The sequence below is a fragment of the Mustela nivalis genome (assembly GCF_964662115.1).
Source record: "Mustela nivalis genome assembly, chromosome: 9".
NCBI classification, from domain to species: domain Eukaryota; kingdom Metazoa; phylum Chordata; class Mammalia; order Carnivora; family Mustelidae; genus Mustela; species Mustela nivalis.
The window spans coordinates 109,949,279-109,964,851 of NC_139028.1; the positions used below are offsets into that span (position 1 = coordinate 109,949,279).

Sequence of the window (15,573 nt, forward strand, 5' to 3'; positions counted from 1 at the left end):
TATCCTCTCCAGCCCATTTAGCTGTGTTCTCTTACACTGACCTGTGGTTTGGTCACCTGGGTTTGTGAACTCCATGCTCCTTGAGGGCAGGGATACGGCCTCCTGTCTTCACCATCCACAGAGCCCATGCCAGAGTTCCCCACACCAAAGTCTCCCCTAAGCATCAGTTGAATGGAGGCGAACCCAGGGGATGGAGGTCCCCATCGGCGGCTTGTGCTACCAGTGACCTTCCACAAGAGGGCAGCCTTCACTGGTGCCAGAGTCTGGTTCACCCCACAAGTCTGGGCCGGGTTTAAGGTAGAGGGGCTTAGCTCTCTGTGGCTCCCAAACCTGCAACATCAGATGGCCCCTTGGACTGGGACCCAGTGGAGAAATCCTTCCCATTCCACAGATGGGGAAATGAAGTCAAACGAGGAGGAAGCAAGTGTCAGGCCAGGACAGGTAAAGCTGAGATGAGGTCCTATAGGGAAGGGCCAGGACGGAACCAGTCTCCTCTGGACTCAGTTTCTTTGAGGGTCCTGCTTATAGAACCAAACTAAGTTATATGTCCCTTCATTCACTCAGCAACATTCACGCAGCATCTACAGTGTGCCTCACAGGGAGTACAGTGGTAAATTAAACATACTAGGGGCACCTGGGTGGCTTAGTCTGTTGAGCGAGCGTCCAACTCTTGGTTTTTGGCTCAAGTCATGATCTCAGGGTTGTAAGATCAAGCCCTGACTCGGGCTCCATGCTCAGTGCAGAGTCTGCTTGGGATTTTCTCCCTCTCCTTCTGCCTCTCCTCCCACTCATGCTCTTTCCCCCTCTTTAAAATAACAAATAAAACCTTAAAAAAAATAAAAACCCACAGAGCATCCACGACAGACCAACCTAACAACTCAGCATTTCCCCAGAAGCCTGGACTTTTGCTCCTGCTATTCCTTCTGGCCCTTCCAGAGGCCTTCCACCACCTCTGTCTGTTGAAACCCTGCTGGACCAGCCCCCATGCCTGAGGAACGAATACCCAGCCCTGTGCTCACCAATGGGGGGTCCTATAGTCTCCTGTGCCTTCTCAGGGGACACCTCCAGCCTGTAAGGAGATGGGGACCAACCATCTCTCAGATATTCTCCACTTACAATTCTCTTAAGGGAATCTGAGGCTTTCTCTTCTCAAAAGTACAAGACCACACCCTCCTGCCCAGCCATTAATACACCCAAGGACTAAAGTTAAGTCTTGGGGTTTTATCCCAGAAGAGCTGGATTTCCAGGGACCGGGAGAGGCCTTGGGTCATGTGTCCACTCTTCCCACATGTATTGATTGAGCATCTACTATGAATTAGGTCTCCAGAAAGGAAGAATGCCCTCACTTCCCTTTTCCTTAGGAGACACTAGGAGGAAATGTGTGTGTGTATGTGTATGTGTGTGTCCTACTCTGTGACTCCTGGGCTCAGCCAGGCTGGGTGGGCTCACAGCAGAGGCAGCTGGGCTCTCCCTCTCAGCCCCTGTGATATCAGCCTGGCTTCCTGGAGACCAAAACCACAAGTAGAGCGCAGAGGCGTTAGAGACACTCACAGGCTGGGTTTGGTCGCATGCGTGCAAAGGAGTGCTCTCCGTCTTTCAGACAGAAAGTTATAAACAGGAGCAGCAAAGGTCTGAGTGGGTACGAGGAGCTCATAGCAGCCACATCCCCCTCTGGACCCCAGGATGGCCCTTCCCGTGGGCAGGCACGCATAGCAGTCAGAGATGGCACCAGACATGTGGTTCTTCTCTGTGATCGTTGGATCGCTGACAGCAGCCCTCTCAGGTAGGACCCCTTTCCCACCCCTGCCACCCGTGCTGGAGGATCTGGGTCGTGTCCTCTTGGCCCCCTGGCTGGTCATTTTCTCACTCACCTTTCTAGCCTTCTAGCCAAGACTGTCCCAGGGAGGCCCCAGCTCTGGCAATGGCGACTGGGACCTGGAGAGGGTTCAGGAAACTCCCGGAGGGGCCAGGGCTCTGCCTGGACAGTGCTAGAAGACTCCCAGGCATGAGATGGTGTGGGCAGCAGAAGTGGTGTCTCCACAGAGGGCCCCAGGGTCTGAGGAGGGAGACGCCTCCCACCATAGATTTGGGAACTCCCCAGCCCTATTTCTTGGCAACTCTCAGGAGGGAGCAGACTGCCTTTCAGAGAAGTAGGACCACTGGGGATTGTATTTTCAACCCCGAAGCTGAGGTTCTCGATTCACTAGGCTTCTACATTCACAGTAGAACTGTCCAGAAACACAACTCAGGGAAGCCAACGGACATTAAAGACAGCCGATGGCTCCAGTGCAGCCAGAGTAGGGGTAGTTTAGGGCAAAAATGAACGGGATAGCTCTTCCTCCCCCATCCTGAGCTCCTCTTGGGTGCAATCTGGGCTCCTCCTTTGCAATCTGGGCTGGGACATCAGGTGGCCAGAAAGTTCAGGGGCTGGCTGTGCTCATCAGAGGACATTGGCCTCTGTGGGGTCCAGTCTGGCAGGAACTGAGCAGGGGCCCATCCTGCCTCTGTTAGAAGCTTGCATTTTGGGGATGGGGGGAATGCATGGAAACAATTCTGGACCCAGGAGTCTGGGCCCACCTGGCAGTGGAGATACCAAGTGTTTTCACTTTGCTTTCAGAAGGAGACCCAGAGAGTCCCCATCGGGCGGGGCACCCAAGTCGACTAGGAGAATGGGGAGAACTGGGGAGATTTTTAGGGTGCGGGCAGCTCTTCTCTCCACCCCTATCTAGAGGCATGAGCTCCTGACCCGACACTGATTTGGGGAAAGCCATTTCACTGTGGGAGCGGGAACATGTGAGGCTTTGGCTCCATGTGGGGTGGCTTGGCTTTGGCTCTGCCAAGAGCACCTGGAACTCAACCACCTTCTGTCCTGAGCTAAGACAGACAGATGGTCAGAGGGGCGTCCCTCCTTCCCCCCCTCCATCACTGCCACCCTCTGTCCTTTTCTATGAGCCCCAGCCGCCAGCCTCGGCTCAGAATGAAGTCTGGGACATAGGGGTCTGCTGCCAGAGCCCCGGGGAACTGGCCTGGAGTGGTGCCTGACAGCAAGTGGGAACCCAGGGCCCCCACAGAGCTCAAGAGGGCGAGACGAAGGGTCTCCTGGAGCCACGGTCCCTAACCCCCAGTCCTTTTCATCCCTTCCTCACACTCCTGCCTGGCCCACCCCACTCCCTGTACGGACATTTACTTCACGTTTCTGAGACTATGTTTATAGTCAATGGCCTTCCTTATTACTAACAAGTGTTGAGAGGAAACTTCATGTCACTATTGTAAGTGGAAAACTGACATCATATGTCCTAAGTAAGAGGTGAAGGTAAACATAAAAATAAATGAGGATGGAAACCGATTTCTAGTACGTGCTAGCAAAAAGTTAAAAGGATGCAAAGGCCCTGAAGCCTGAAGCCGACACCTGAGCTCCCTGTTGAAGGGGACATGGAGGACGGCGATAGAGATACCCTGTCCCCAAACTGTCATTTTCTTCTTGACTTTCCAGGGGGACTGATAGCATTCGGAGCAGGGAGGAGCCTCCCTACCATGAGATTTCATTGCACTAAATGCTGCTTCTTTAAAGCCTCTGAAGGGTCCCCGGTGGTGTGTGTCTCCTGCTGGGAACTACAGCCTGGCAGGAAGGTCTGGGAAGGCAGGACCGTGTGCTCCAGAGCCCGGGGAATGGGGCAGGGAAGGCCAGGGTGGGCCGCTGTTGGGAGGCCGCTCCTCCCGCCTGCCCGGGCGGTCCTTTCCCTTCACCCAGGTCCAACAGGCTCCCAACCCCAGCGGAACCCAGCCCTCGGCGGGCAAGGTGGACCCCAGATCTGCTTGTGGGGTTCCTCCTGGCGAAATCAGTGTGCTGGGCAGATCAGGTTGCCTAAAGGAAGCAAGGGCTTCCCAGGAGAGAAAAAAAAAGGAAAGAAAAACAACAGAGAAGAGGGAGGAAAGGGAGCTGGGAGAAGGAGAGAGACTCTGTGTGACCCAGAGAGCTGTGGGCCCTGGGCGGGTTATCCTGGACCTCGGGGCCCTGGCAGACCCGGTCATGGCCTCTCCTCGCCTGCTCTCCTTTGCAGTCCCAGTGCCAGGCTCCACCCAGGGCCTCACGACAGCTATTTCTTGGGCCAGGCTGGCCTGGATTCTGGGCTCGGGTGTGTGCTGACTGATGAATGATGCGGGGTTGGGGGGACCACACTGTCTCATTCTGCTGGTGCTCCCTAGAGGCGTGGGTCCAGGACCAGTTGGTCCCCCTACCCTCCAGGTGTGTGCATCCATTTCCTGATCAGCCAACTGGGGACAAAGAGGCCGAGAGAACAGACGTGAAGCCCTTGGTTGGGGAGGACAGGGTGGAGTCAGGAGACCGGGGCATTGCCTGGGCCCGGCCTCTAATTCACCACGCGTTCTTCTCTGATCTGGTTTTTCTGCCAGTGAAATGGGTTGCTTGGGAAAGAAAACATCTAAGGGCTCATCAGATCTGACATTCTGTGTGTGAAATAGTAACAAATAACCAGACCTTTCTTCTGAGGGCCATGCTGAGGTTGGTGACTATAATTCCATCTGAACCGTGGTTGGTGAGGTCCTTGGGGGCCGCTGTTGGGCACTAAGAAGGCCATTTATGACTATTTTAAAAGTTTCTTGAACAATCAAATTTTTAAAAATCTGGCTTTTTCCTTCACTTGTAAATTCACAATCCGAAACTCATTTTTATTTATAAGTCCAGTAATTTTTAACAGTGACTCTCAGGGAGCCTTTGATTAATATTTCAGCAGATCAGTTCGAACGGAATAAGCGTCCTTAAATAATAAATACTGCTCACAAAGGCAGCTAATTAAGTGCCCTTAGATCTGTGATATCCCGTACAGCGACCAACAGATTAGGCATTTGAAACACGGTAGTCCGACTGAACAAGGGTTGGGAAGGTGACATACAGAGCAGATTTTGAAGCTGTGTTCAAAAAAAGAACATCAAGTGTGTCATTAATAACATATATGCATTACGTGTTGAAACGGTATTTTGCATAGGTTGCGTTAAACACATTTTATTATTAAAATTCAGTTTGCCTTCTCCTTTTTGACTTGTAAAAAACATGGCCACTAGAAAATTGTAAATGACCTATGTGGCTTGTGGTTATGTTTCCACTGGCAAGCACTGCCTTAGATTGTCTGAACTGCATTTGCAAATTTAATTAATCTGATTCTCCTATAAATGCTGCAAATACCTCCAAGAAACAAGCCTTTTCTAAGGATTTCAGGGAATACTTTCTGATCTAAAAAACTGACGTTTAAACGGAGGGAATATTAAGTTCTCTTAAGTGTTCTAATGTTTACAGACATTGCCAAATTTTCTTAAATTTTTAAATTAAAATTTCAACCGAGGTCAATTACTCGGTCACACACATGAGAATTGCCAGCAGCCAAGTGTTGGTAAACATCACCGATCCAGGGACCACGTAATTGATCTGACACTGAGCATGAATGTGTAATTACTAGGGGTTTTTATGTACTTCCACCACCTTTATTTTTAAAATCAAATCTTCTTAGGCTTCAAAGCCACTTACCGTGGAGAAAAGGATTGTCCATAGCCATTAACTTGGCTGATTGCCAGCCGATGGGAGTGTCTCTATCACTGTGGACTGCTGTGAGGTCAGCTTTTTTATTGTTTTGCCCTAATGTAAGCAATAATTCCCATGTGCAGTTGACGGGTGTGCACGGTGCTTCTGGATAGCCTCTGCCCTCGGCTCGGGCTGGTCCCTCAACCCATGACCTCTGGACCCAAGTTCTACAGACCTAATTCTCAATGTCCCCCATGTCCAACTCAAGGGGCATGACCACTTGATTGGGTTAAATGAAACAAATGTGTTTATGATTCTTTTCTTCTATCCTTTCACTACTTTCCCTGCTGGCAAGACTGCAACGGACAGATGTGTAAATAATGTATGACCGGCGTTTGTATATTTCTTCCTGCTCAGTCTGGATCTCTGGTCCCGCGCCAGTGACTGGCGGGGGCATTAGCTTGGCGGTCACCACCGTGGTGATGTGGGACGAGGCAGCTCCTGGGCTACTGTGGGTTATTACAGAGGAATCTAGAGCGAGTAAGAAACACTGTCCACAGTTTCCTTTGTATTGATCGAGGACTGACTACTGACTACTTTAAAAGTAGTAGTTTCCTTTGTATTGATCGAGGCCCACTCTGAGCCAGCCTCACTTTCTGATAGGAAACCTCAGGAATTAAATTAGGTCCCCAGCTGTTGGATTTCAAGACTGAAGCATCAGTTGTTTCCTTGGAGACAGGGAGGGATTCAGCTAACTGAGGCTGTGGGGCAGGGGCTTGAAAGAAAAGACCAGGCTTCCTCGACAGCCATGAAACCATCAACCACCACCCATGCCATGCTCAGCCCTGCACTGGGTCTGGAGTCGCCAGGCCCACCTCCTGTCTGCTCACCGTGTCCCCCAGACCCTCCATCCCACCCTTGGCACTAGCTCCCACCTACCAACCCCGACCCTCTGGGGCCAGGGCAACCAGAGCTACTAAGGGCAGCACTTCTTGGGGGCCCTCATTCCTGCCCCTCCCCAGTATTTTCGAAATCTGCCATCTATCTGACTATTGACTTAATACTCTCAATGGTTTTTTTAAAGTGTAAATACGTTCATTTTTAGAGAAAACTTCATGTTGCTCCCTTAAAGATAAAGCCATTGTACATCACCTTCATGGTAGTAATGGTGAAAATAAATGTCATGGAAACAAAACAATGTCTCTAAATTCAGACGTGTGGCTGCTTTCCCTTTGCTCAGACGGGAGGGGTTCTTGATGTCAGGCATTAGGGACAAGTGCCCTGGGAGATTTTCTCCTCTAAATACTCAGAACGGCTGAAAAGGAAATACAGGGCATAACTTCCTTCATGTTGCTAATGTAAGACCAGGTCAGCAACCCCCTAAACCTTTTCTCAAACCTTTGTGTGTGTGCCTCACACCTTGGAAACACGGATCCAGAGAAAGGACAATGGGGCTAGACAGTCTGTTCCCCTTACCGGACACAGCCCTGGGAAGCCTTCTGTTCACCTTCCCAGGGGACAACACCCTGGACACGGGGGCCCCATATCAGGCTGTCCCCAGACCCCCTAGGCAGCCCCTGGATTCCTGGTGAGCCTTGAAGTCAGGGAGGGTGCCCAGACTCACGTCCCCCAATTCAGCTCTGGGAACTGAGCCCCTGTAGCATGGGGAGAAAGAACCTGGAGGACAGGTGAGGTGGGGGTGGCTTCTTAGAACTCACTCTCACTCTCGATTGCTGGGTAATCTTGGGCAGGCTCATTCCTTTCTCTGGCCCTGCTTTCTTCATTGAACACTAAAGACCCAGCCGAAAAATCCTTGTACTCTGTGTCTGTTCCTTAAGGCTTTGACCATTTATGGGCAGGGCAGTGGAGATCCGGCTGTTAGAAACCAGTCCGTGGGGCTGTCTGGGTGGCTCAGTTGGTTAAGCATCTGCCTTCTGCTCAGGTCATGGTCTCTGGGTCTTGAGATGGAGCCACACATCTTCCTGCTCCTACGTCTCTCTCTCTCTTCCTCTGTGACTCCCCTCTGCTCAATCTCTTTCTCTCAAATAAATAAAATCTTTTAAAAAGGAAGGAAGGAAGGAAGGAAGGAAGGAAGGAAGGAAGGAAGGAAGGAAGGAAGGAACCAGCCAGACCCTTTTGGCACAACATGGTAACCCCCACCTGCATTTGCCACATGAAGTCAGGGAACCTGGCATCCATCAGATTTGGGTTCTCAGTCCCAGCTCTGTGTGACCCAGGGGTGATTTTTAGCTTCTGTCTGCCTGCCTGCTGCAGCTAAACACACCCACCTCGGGGCACTTGGGGGCTCAATTAGTTAAAACCTGCCTTCAGCTTGGGTCATGATCTCAGGGTCCTGGGATCAAGCCCCGTGTGGGTCTCCCTGCTCAGTGGAAAGTCTGCTTCTTCCTCTCCATGGTATGAAATTTAATTTAGATAATGCATCGGAAAGTGCCCGAACATAGCAGGGCTTTAAAATGTTAGCTTATAAATGCTACAGAGCAAGGAAAAGGCTCTTGCGTGTGTGAATACAGGATTTAGTGGTTAACACGCAGTTTGCACGGCAAGCTCATTTACCCACATCACAACCCCATGTATAGATGAGGAAAGGAGGGGCTCTCAGGGCTGAGAGACTGGCCCAAAAGTCTGTAGCTAGTGTCAGGACTTCAGCTTACGTGTCCCGACTAGCAGCTCTGAGTCTTTCCTAACAAGGAGTGGCCTGGCTTGTCTGGGGCTGGCTGCCCTCGGGGCTCCATGCAAATATGAGGCACCTCCCCCAGCTGCTATGGCCCCCTGCTTGCAGCCAGAGGGGCCTCTGAGGTCCCCTGGAAGGCTTCTTGGGGACAAAGGGGGTCAAACAGGGCTGTTCTTACCAAGGCCCAGCCCTCACAGGGTCTGCTGGGCACCTACCCTGCCTACCTGGGCCAGAAATGAACGAGACCATAGCTAGCGAGGCGCTATGAGCCCCGGGAAAGCTTGCCCGGCAGGAAGCTCCATCTAGGTCCATTTATTGAGCACCTGCTGTATGCCAGGCCCCATTCGACAGTGAGATGTGAGATATGAAGGTTTTCCTTTGAACACTTGAAGTGTCGTGAGGAAGATGATAAAACACCCAAGGGTCAGCCTGGGATAGGTAACGGCGACAGGTACAATCCAATGACAGCTACAAGCACCACCCACTGCAGGGGACTCTCTGTTCTCTGAGCAGCAGCTAAGCTGAGCCATCCCGCCCTGACATTGGGGCAATCACCCCCATTTTACAGGTGGGTCAACTAAGGCTCAGATATTTATGTATTTTGTCCCAGGCTGGTGGCTGATGTGGAGCTTAAATCCAGGTCCGTAGGTCTCCAAAACCCACATTGTCCATCACGGGGCTATAGTGCCTTCAGAGGCTGGGAGTCCGAGGAGGGAGAGCTCAGGCCTCCTGGAGACACAGGGTGACCTCCCAGACAGGGACACGGATGTCTCAGGGGGCTAGACAGATAGAGAAGGACGGCACAAAGACGGTTAGAAATGAGAGCGCACAGAAACTGCTGGGGTCTGAGTGAACGTGTATGGGTTAGTTAGCTGTGTTTCATCAACACGAACTTCCTGGTTTGGGTCATTTACTCTAGTTAGTTACCTAATATGTCACTCTCAGGCGAGGCCGGCCAATAGGTACACAGGCCTTCTCTGTGCTGTTTTGCAGCTTCTTGGGAGTCAAGTTCAAGAGGGGAGAAAAGCATTCCAGGCAGAAGGGCTGATTTGAGTAGAAGCCTGGAGGTTCAACAGGCAATGGAAAAGCGCAACGGGGCTGGCTGCAGGGAGGGGTTGACCGGCCCGCCCCGCTGGTCCCGTAGGGCCTGTTTTCTTCCTCCTGACTCATCCGCACTGCTGTGTGAGGAAGCTTCGCAGAGTTAATACTCGTGAGAATGCCAAGCACAGTGACCGGCACATAGAAATTACACACATAAACCATACCTTTCAAGAGGTTTGCTGGGCGATCATAGGGGTAACGGCCTCCTGGGCCACACTCTGTAAATTCATAAGTATCTCTTCATGCAGCCTTATGACATGTGAGTCGTTACCTCCATTTTATTGAGGGAGTCACGGAGGCCCAGAGAGGTGAAGTGACTTTTCCTAGATCACACAGCTAATAGATACCCAGCTGGTAGGTGGTTAATCGGACCTTATGACTCCTAATCTATGTTCTTTCCCAGCCCTGGAAAATAGGCAGGGTTTGGGCCACGGACCCCATCCACCTTAAGATTTCTCAGGAAAGTTCTCTGCATTCTCTGGAGGCTTTCCTCTCACCCACTGCGCGCTGGGCTGTCATGGAACCGGGATAAAAACAAACAAACGAACAAAAAACCATGAAGCTACTCTTGAGTCAGAAATCACTTCCTGGATGAATAGCCTCTCTGAGCCTCAGTTTCCCCAGCTGTAAAACAGGGTTGATGGAAACCTCCAGAACCCAGGTCTGAGATGAGGCTCCATGAGACATTGGCCATGAGGTAATTGGGGGGAAATCTGGGGCTCCTTGGGGGTATTGAAAAGTCCCACGGCCATAACTGCTGCTGGGCCTGGGGCCACGGTAAGAGCTCACGGGGACAGCAGAGAAAGACGAGAGGGAAGCCCCAGTTTCCGCCCACCATTTTGTAGATTTCTGTGGCCTGAATGCCTTCTGTCAGAAAATGGCCGCCAAGGGAGCCTCCGAGAGGAGGCCGGCCTCAGGAGGGAGGCAGCATGAAGGGGCTGCGAGGGCCCTGGGGAGACACAGACTGGGATCCCATTATGGGAAAGTGACCCCCTGGCTTTTCCCTGGCCTCCACCTGTGTTAGGAGGTGGTAGGGCACATTAGGAGGTCCACCCTGTGTTCCAGGCTTCCCCCAACCACTCCATCATAGCCACGCTGGTCTGGGCTCTCCCGGCAATCCTGGCAGATGCCCAGGGCGCCTATGCTGGGGGCCACAGGCTGTGTGGACAAGGAACTTCCACATGTCTTGGGGGTCTCACCTGAGCACCCCACCTCTAATTTGGAAGTCACCTGCGGAGCCCTGAGCGAGGGAGGACACAGAGGTCACTCTGTCCTCACAGCTCTGCACAAAGCCCAGCACAGCTTTGGCCTTTATAGAAGCACTAACTGGTGCTCAGAGAGCTCCAGCCCTGTCAGAAGTGGGACCAGAGTCACGTTCTGGTCACGGCCCACCCTCCCACCACCCCACTGCCTCTTTCTAAATGGAGCTTAGGGGAAGGATTTTATCCACATTTTAGTATGAATTTTGGTAGCGTGCTTACCTTGCCTGGGAGCAGTGCACGGGAGCTGGGCTGGGCTGGGCCGGGGGCAGAGGTGGGAAACCGTGACCCGGTCGGGAAGGAAGTCCATCCCCCACTCTGCGCCCGGAGATTCACTTTCCCCTCCTTCCATCGGCTGAACTAAAGTAAAGGCACTCTCCAAACGAATTAAACTCCTTGGAGAAATGTGCCACACTCTCCAGACAGGATGCTAGAAATATCATGACAGTTTCTGGGTTGGAAGAAACCCCAGAAGGCTGCCAGTCATCGACTCCTCTTTGTCAGAGGAGAAAACCAAGGTGCAGAGTGTGGGGTTGGTGGGGGGGGGGGGAGTGGGGATGACCCACCCAAGGTCACAGAGCCAGAGCCAGGGTGGGCAGCCTGGTGGGCAGGGGCGGTTTGGGTGGGAGGGGGTTCCTGTGCTCTCGCTGCCTCGGGCTGTGGTCCACTATGGTCTGAGGCGAGCACAGGTGACCAGGGCTCTGAGATGTCAGCTCGGTGAGGCGAGGAGCTGGCTTCCTACACCCACTCTTCCTGCACACCGCGATGGCAACCCGTTCTCAGCTTCTGTCTTCTTTTTCTCTCTGTTTTTTTTTTTCTCCCCAACATTTTATTTCAAAATAATTTCAGACCAGCTGAGAAGTTGCAACTTCCATATGCTCGTCACTCAGATTCCCCAACTGTTAACATTTTACCACAATTGCTTTACATTTTCTCAGCCTACCCGTTTTTTGGGTCTGTCTGTCTCTTACTCTTGGCCTGAATTCTTTGGGAGTAGGTTGTAGACATAAGGCCCCTTTCTCCTAAATACTTCCATCTGTCTTTTTTTTTTTTTTTTTTTTAAAGGACAGTCTCTCATCTAACTGCAATACACATGTCAAAATAGGGTAGTTGACATCAATACAATATTAATAGATAATCCACAGACCTTTTTCAGATTTTTCCAATTGTCCCAATAATGACCATCGAGGCAAAAGAAAATTCTAGTTGGTGTACCATGCTTTATTCTTGTCTTTATTTTCCTTTAACCTAGACCATTTTCTAGGATTTTCTTTCTCTTTCATGACATTGATCCTTTTAAAGAGTATAGACCAGTTACTCCTTTTTTTTTTTTTAAGATTTTATACATTTATTTGAGAGAGAGTATACATGCGGGGGTAGGGGGTGGGGAAGCAGAGGGAGAAGCAGACTCCCTGCTGAGCAGGAAGCCAAACACAGGACTGGATCCCAGGACCCTGGGATCATGATCTGAACTAAAGGCAGAAGCTTAATGACTGAGCCACCCAGGCGCCCCTAATAGTCCAGTTAATCTGTGTAATATCCCTAGTCATATTTGGTTTGATGGCTCCTCATGATTAGTCATGCCTCCTGTGGCAGGAATAGCACAGATATGCTCAGTGTTCTTCTTCTCAGTGCGCTGTATCAAGAGGCACGCCGAATCAGCCTGTCCCATCTTGGTGTTCTAATTTTGAGTGCTTGGCTAAGAAGATGTCTGCTAGGTCAAGCGACTCTTTTCTCCTTTGTAACACATATGTATCTTGTGGGCACATTCTTTGGAACTATGTAAAAATTTTAGCCCCCCCTGCAGACTTTTACCCACTAGTTGTAACATGATGGGTGATTCTGGCCTGAGCTGGTTATTATCACCACCATTTCTGGATGGTGATGTTAGATCTCCATCACTCCTAATACAAGTTTAGTCGCTGACTTGGCTTGCTTTGCTGATTCAGGAGTAGGCGCCAACTGGCTCAGTGCTTGGAAGGCTGGAGCTGAAGAGGCCCCTCGGGTTGAGCCTCTAGCAGCCGCCATCTTGCCCGGCCTCAGACACTGGAGTTTGGTTCACTCCTCTCTGCTCCCAGGGCCACTTCTCTCTCCACCTACAATTCCTGCCATTGATTTGTTGAGCTCCAGCTCCATGTGGGGCAGCATTTTTCAGCCACTAAAGATACAGGACAAAGCCTCAGACTTCAAGGAGCTTCTATTCTAGTGGGGAAAATAGAGAAATGAGCAAGCATGTTTTAAACCAGTATCATATCGGGGGCGCCTGGGTGGCTCAGTGGGTTAAAGCCTCTGACTTCGGCTCAGGTCATGATCCCAGGGTCCTGGGATTGAGCCCTGCAGTGGGCTCTCTGCTCAGCGGGGAGCCTGCTTTCCCCTCTGCCTGCCTCTCTGCCTACTTGAGATCTCTCTCTCTCTCTCTGTCAAATAAGTAAATAAAATCTTTTAAAAAAATAGTATCATATTAGAGAGATATATGCAGCAAGGGAAATAAAGCGAGGCAGACTGAGAGTGAATGGGATGGGGGTCCCCATAAGGCTTCTGGGAGGCATTTGAGCAGAGATGTGAGTAATGAGATTAGTCTGGAATCCCGAGAGATGGAGAGATCCAGCGGACGAACCTTCCAGGTGGAGGGAACACAGGCGTGGAGGCCCTGAAGTGGAACGGTTGGCTGATGGGCATGCGGGACAAGATTGCAGAGAGGGAGCAGGAGGGAGGTGGACAGGCTGCTGGTGTCGGCGAACACAGAGCACATAGGGGCTTGGAATGATCCCATGGGAAACGGGAAATCACTGGAGAGTTTTAGGTATCCAAGGACATGATCTGATTTGCCTTTATGCATATACAATTATTGAATGACCTTTGTCTATGATCAACTCCATATTTCAACCTAAGTCAGTTTGTTTAAGCCTAGAAACCTTCTATCACCATTGTACCGCTCCAACAAATATTACTTCAGTAAATAGAATATGTCCGTGATAAACAAAATACTGGAAACACGGTGGTGTCAAAGAGCCTGCTCCCCAAGCCTAGGCCACTCTCCCCTTGCACGGAGTGTTGGGTGTTCAAAGCTGAGCCGCACCAGCCCGGACTTGACACCCCAAGCCCTGGATTGCTGCAAAAGGATGAAGCCGTTTGCCGTGGGATTCAGTGCTATTTGTTAACCCATTTAAGTTGTCTGGTTTGGGAAACGAGGCGCTGGTGGCAGAGTTGGGTCAGGGCGGGGGCCGTGGAGACAGAGGGGGCAGTGCTGTGACAGAGGGAAAGGCAGTCCGTGGAGGACCCCCAAACCAGGAGCAGGCAGAGGCCGGAGAGCTTCCTCCCACTTCAGCAGTCAGCCCACAGCTGGCCCATTTTAGCCTGGAGAAACTGAGGCCCCCGAAAGGGGCAGGGATGTCCCTAAGGTCCTAATAAAGGCTGGTCTCAATTCCACCATCTTCCCTGGTGGCTCCCACCCAATTCCAGCTGAAAATTCACACCCGCCGTACACACCCATCATCCTGATTTTTTTTTAAGATTATTTATTTATTCGACAGACAGAGATCACAAGTAGGCAGAGAGACAGGCAGGGGCGGGGGGGGGGGGGAAGCAGGCTCCCTGCTGAGCAGAGAGCCCAATGCGGGGCTCGATCCCAGGACCCTTAGATCATGACCTGAGCCGAAGGCAGAGGCTTTAACCCACTGAGCCACCCAGGTGCCCCCATCATCCTGATTGGAAAAACGTTCCCACCACCACTTGTAAAGAGATCTCGCACAGCTCGGCCTTTCATTCTGGATGGCGGGAGTTTGCAAGTTCCCCGAGCGATGGGGGCGTTCAGTCCCTTCAGCCTGGTGGGGGGGCGCGGGGTGTGCGGACAGGCATGGTGCTGGCCTTGAGCCATGTCTGTCAGGGTGGCAGTGAGAACGTGGACGCTGGGGTCTGGCAGGCGAGCGTCTGATCCCAGGAGCCAGCACCTCCTCGGTGGCCCCAGGCAAGTTCCTGAATCCTCTTGAAGAAGAACGGGTCCACCCAAATGCCAGCGCCTCCGTTCTTACATTCTGGATGGACTTTATATCCTCCCCGAAGAGCCTCACAGGCCCTTTCCAGCCACCTTTCTGGTCTCAGGTACAGCCACATCAGCATAAGCCATGAAACTGGTCCCAGGCAGCACTTGGGAGGTCAGAGTCTGGCCATCTGAAGTGAAGGAGGGGTTCATGCATATATCTTGCAAGTTCCCCTCTTCTCCCTCCCAGAATTCTCTAGACGCTCTCACGGGGTCTCCCCAACCCCTGCCTCTTGCAGGCAACCTTTGTCACAAATGTGAGTGACTCAGTTTCCTAGAGCCACCATAACTCAGTACCACGGATCAGTGTGTGAGCAACAGAAAGGTATTGTCTCAATTCTGGAGGCTGAGAGTTTGAGATCAGGGCATCCGCTGGGTTGGTTCCTTCTCAGGACTGTGAGGGAGTGTCTGTTCCTGGCCTCTCTGCTTGCTTCTGGTGATTTGCTGGTGTTCCTTGCATCCCTTGGCTTGTAGAAGCTCCATTCCGATCTCTGCTTTCTTCTTCACCACACGGCATTCTTCCTATGTGCACACACCTGTGTCCACATTACCCCTTTTCATGAGGACCCCAGTCCTGTCGGATTGGAGCTCACCCTAATGATCTTAGTTTAACTTGATTACCTCTGCGAAGGCCCTCTCTCCAAATAAAGTCACATTCTTAGGTATTGAGGTCAGGACTCCCACATATCTTTTTTGTGAGACACAACTCACTCCACAATTCAACCCAGCAGTGTGTGTGTGTGTGTGTGTGTGTGTGTGCATGTGTGCACGCACACACACACCTCAAGGGTGGGATTTCTGGGCCACGACTATGGCAATGTTTTCTAAAGTGGTCGTCCTGACTCTGCTTCCTCCAGCAATGTTCAGAGTCCCTGCTAACCTCCATTCTTAACACTCAGTGTTACCCCACTTCTTAATTATAGACAATCTAGTGGGTGTAAGATCG

At 51.5% G+C, this 15,573-nt stretch overlaps 1 protein-coding gene across 2 annotated transcripts in view; it reads left to right on the forward strand.

The window, feature by feature from the left end:
* The first annotated feature begins 1,483 nt into the window (after positions 1-1,483).
* CD6 (CD6 molecule) overlaps positions 1,484-15,573 on the forward strand; it is a 38,491-nt gene continuing 24,401 nt past the window's right edge. The window contains exon 1 of one of the 2 annotated variants that reach the window (XM_082748005.1): positions 1,484-1,783. In XM_082748005.1, the coding sequence (XP_082604131.1) occupies positions 1,723-1,783 (61 nt within the window). In that variant the 5' untranslated portion in view covers positions 1,484-1,722. The remainder of the gene's footprint in view (positions 1,784-15,573) is intronic. The other variant, XM_082748006.1, reaches the window with a different exon arrangement.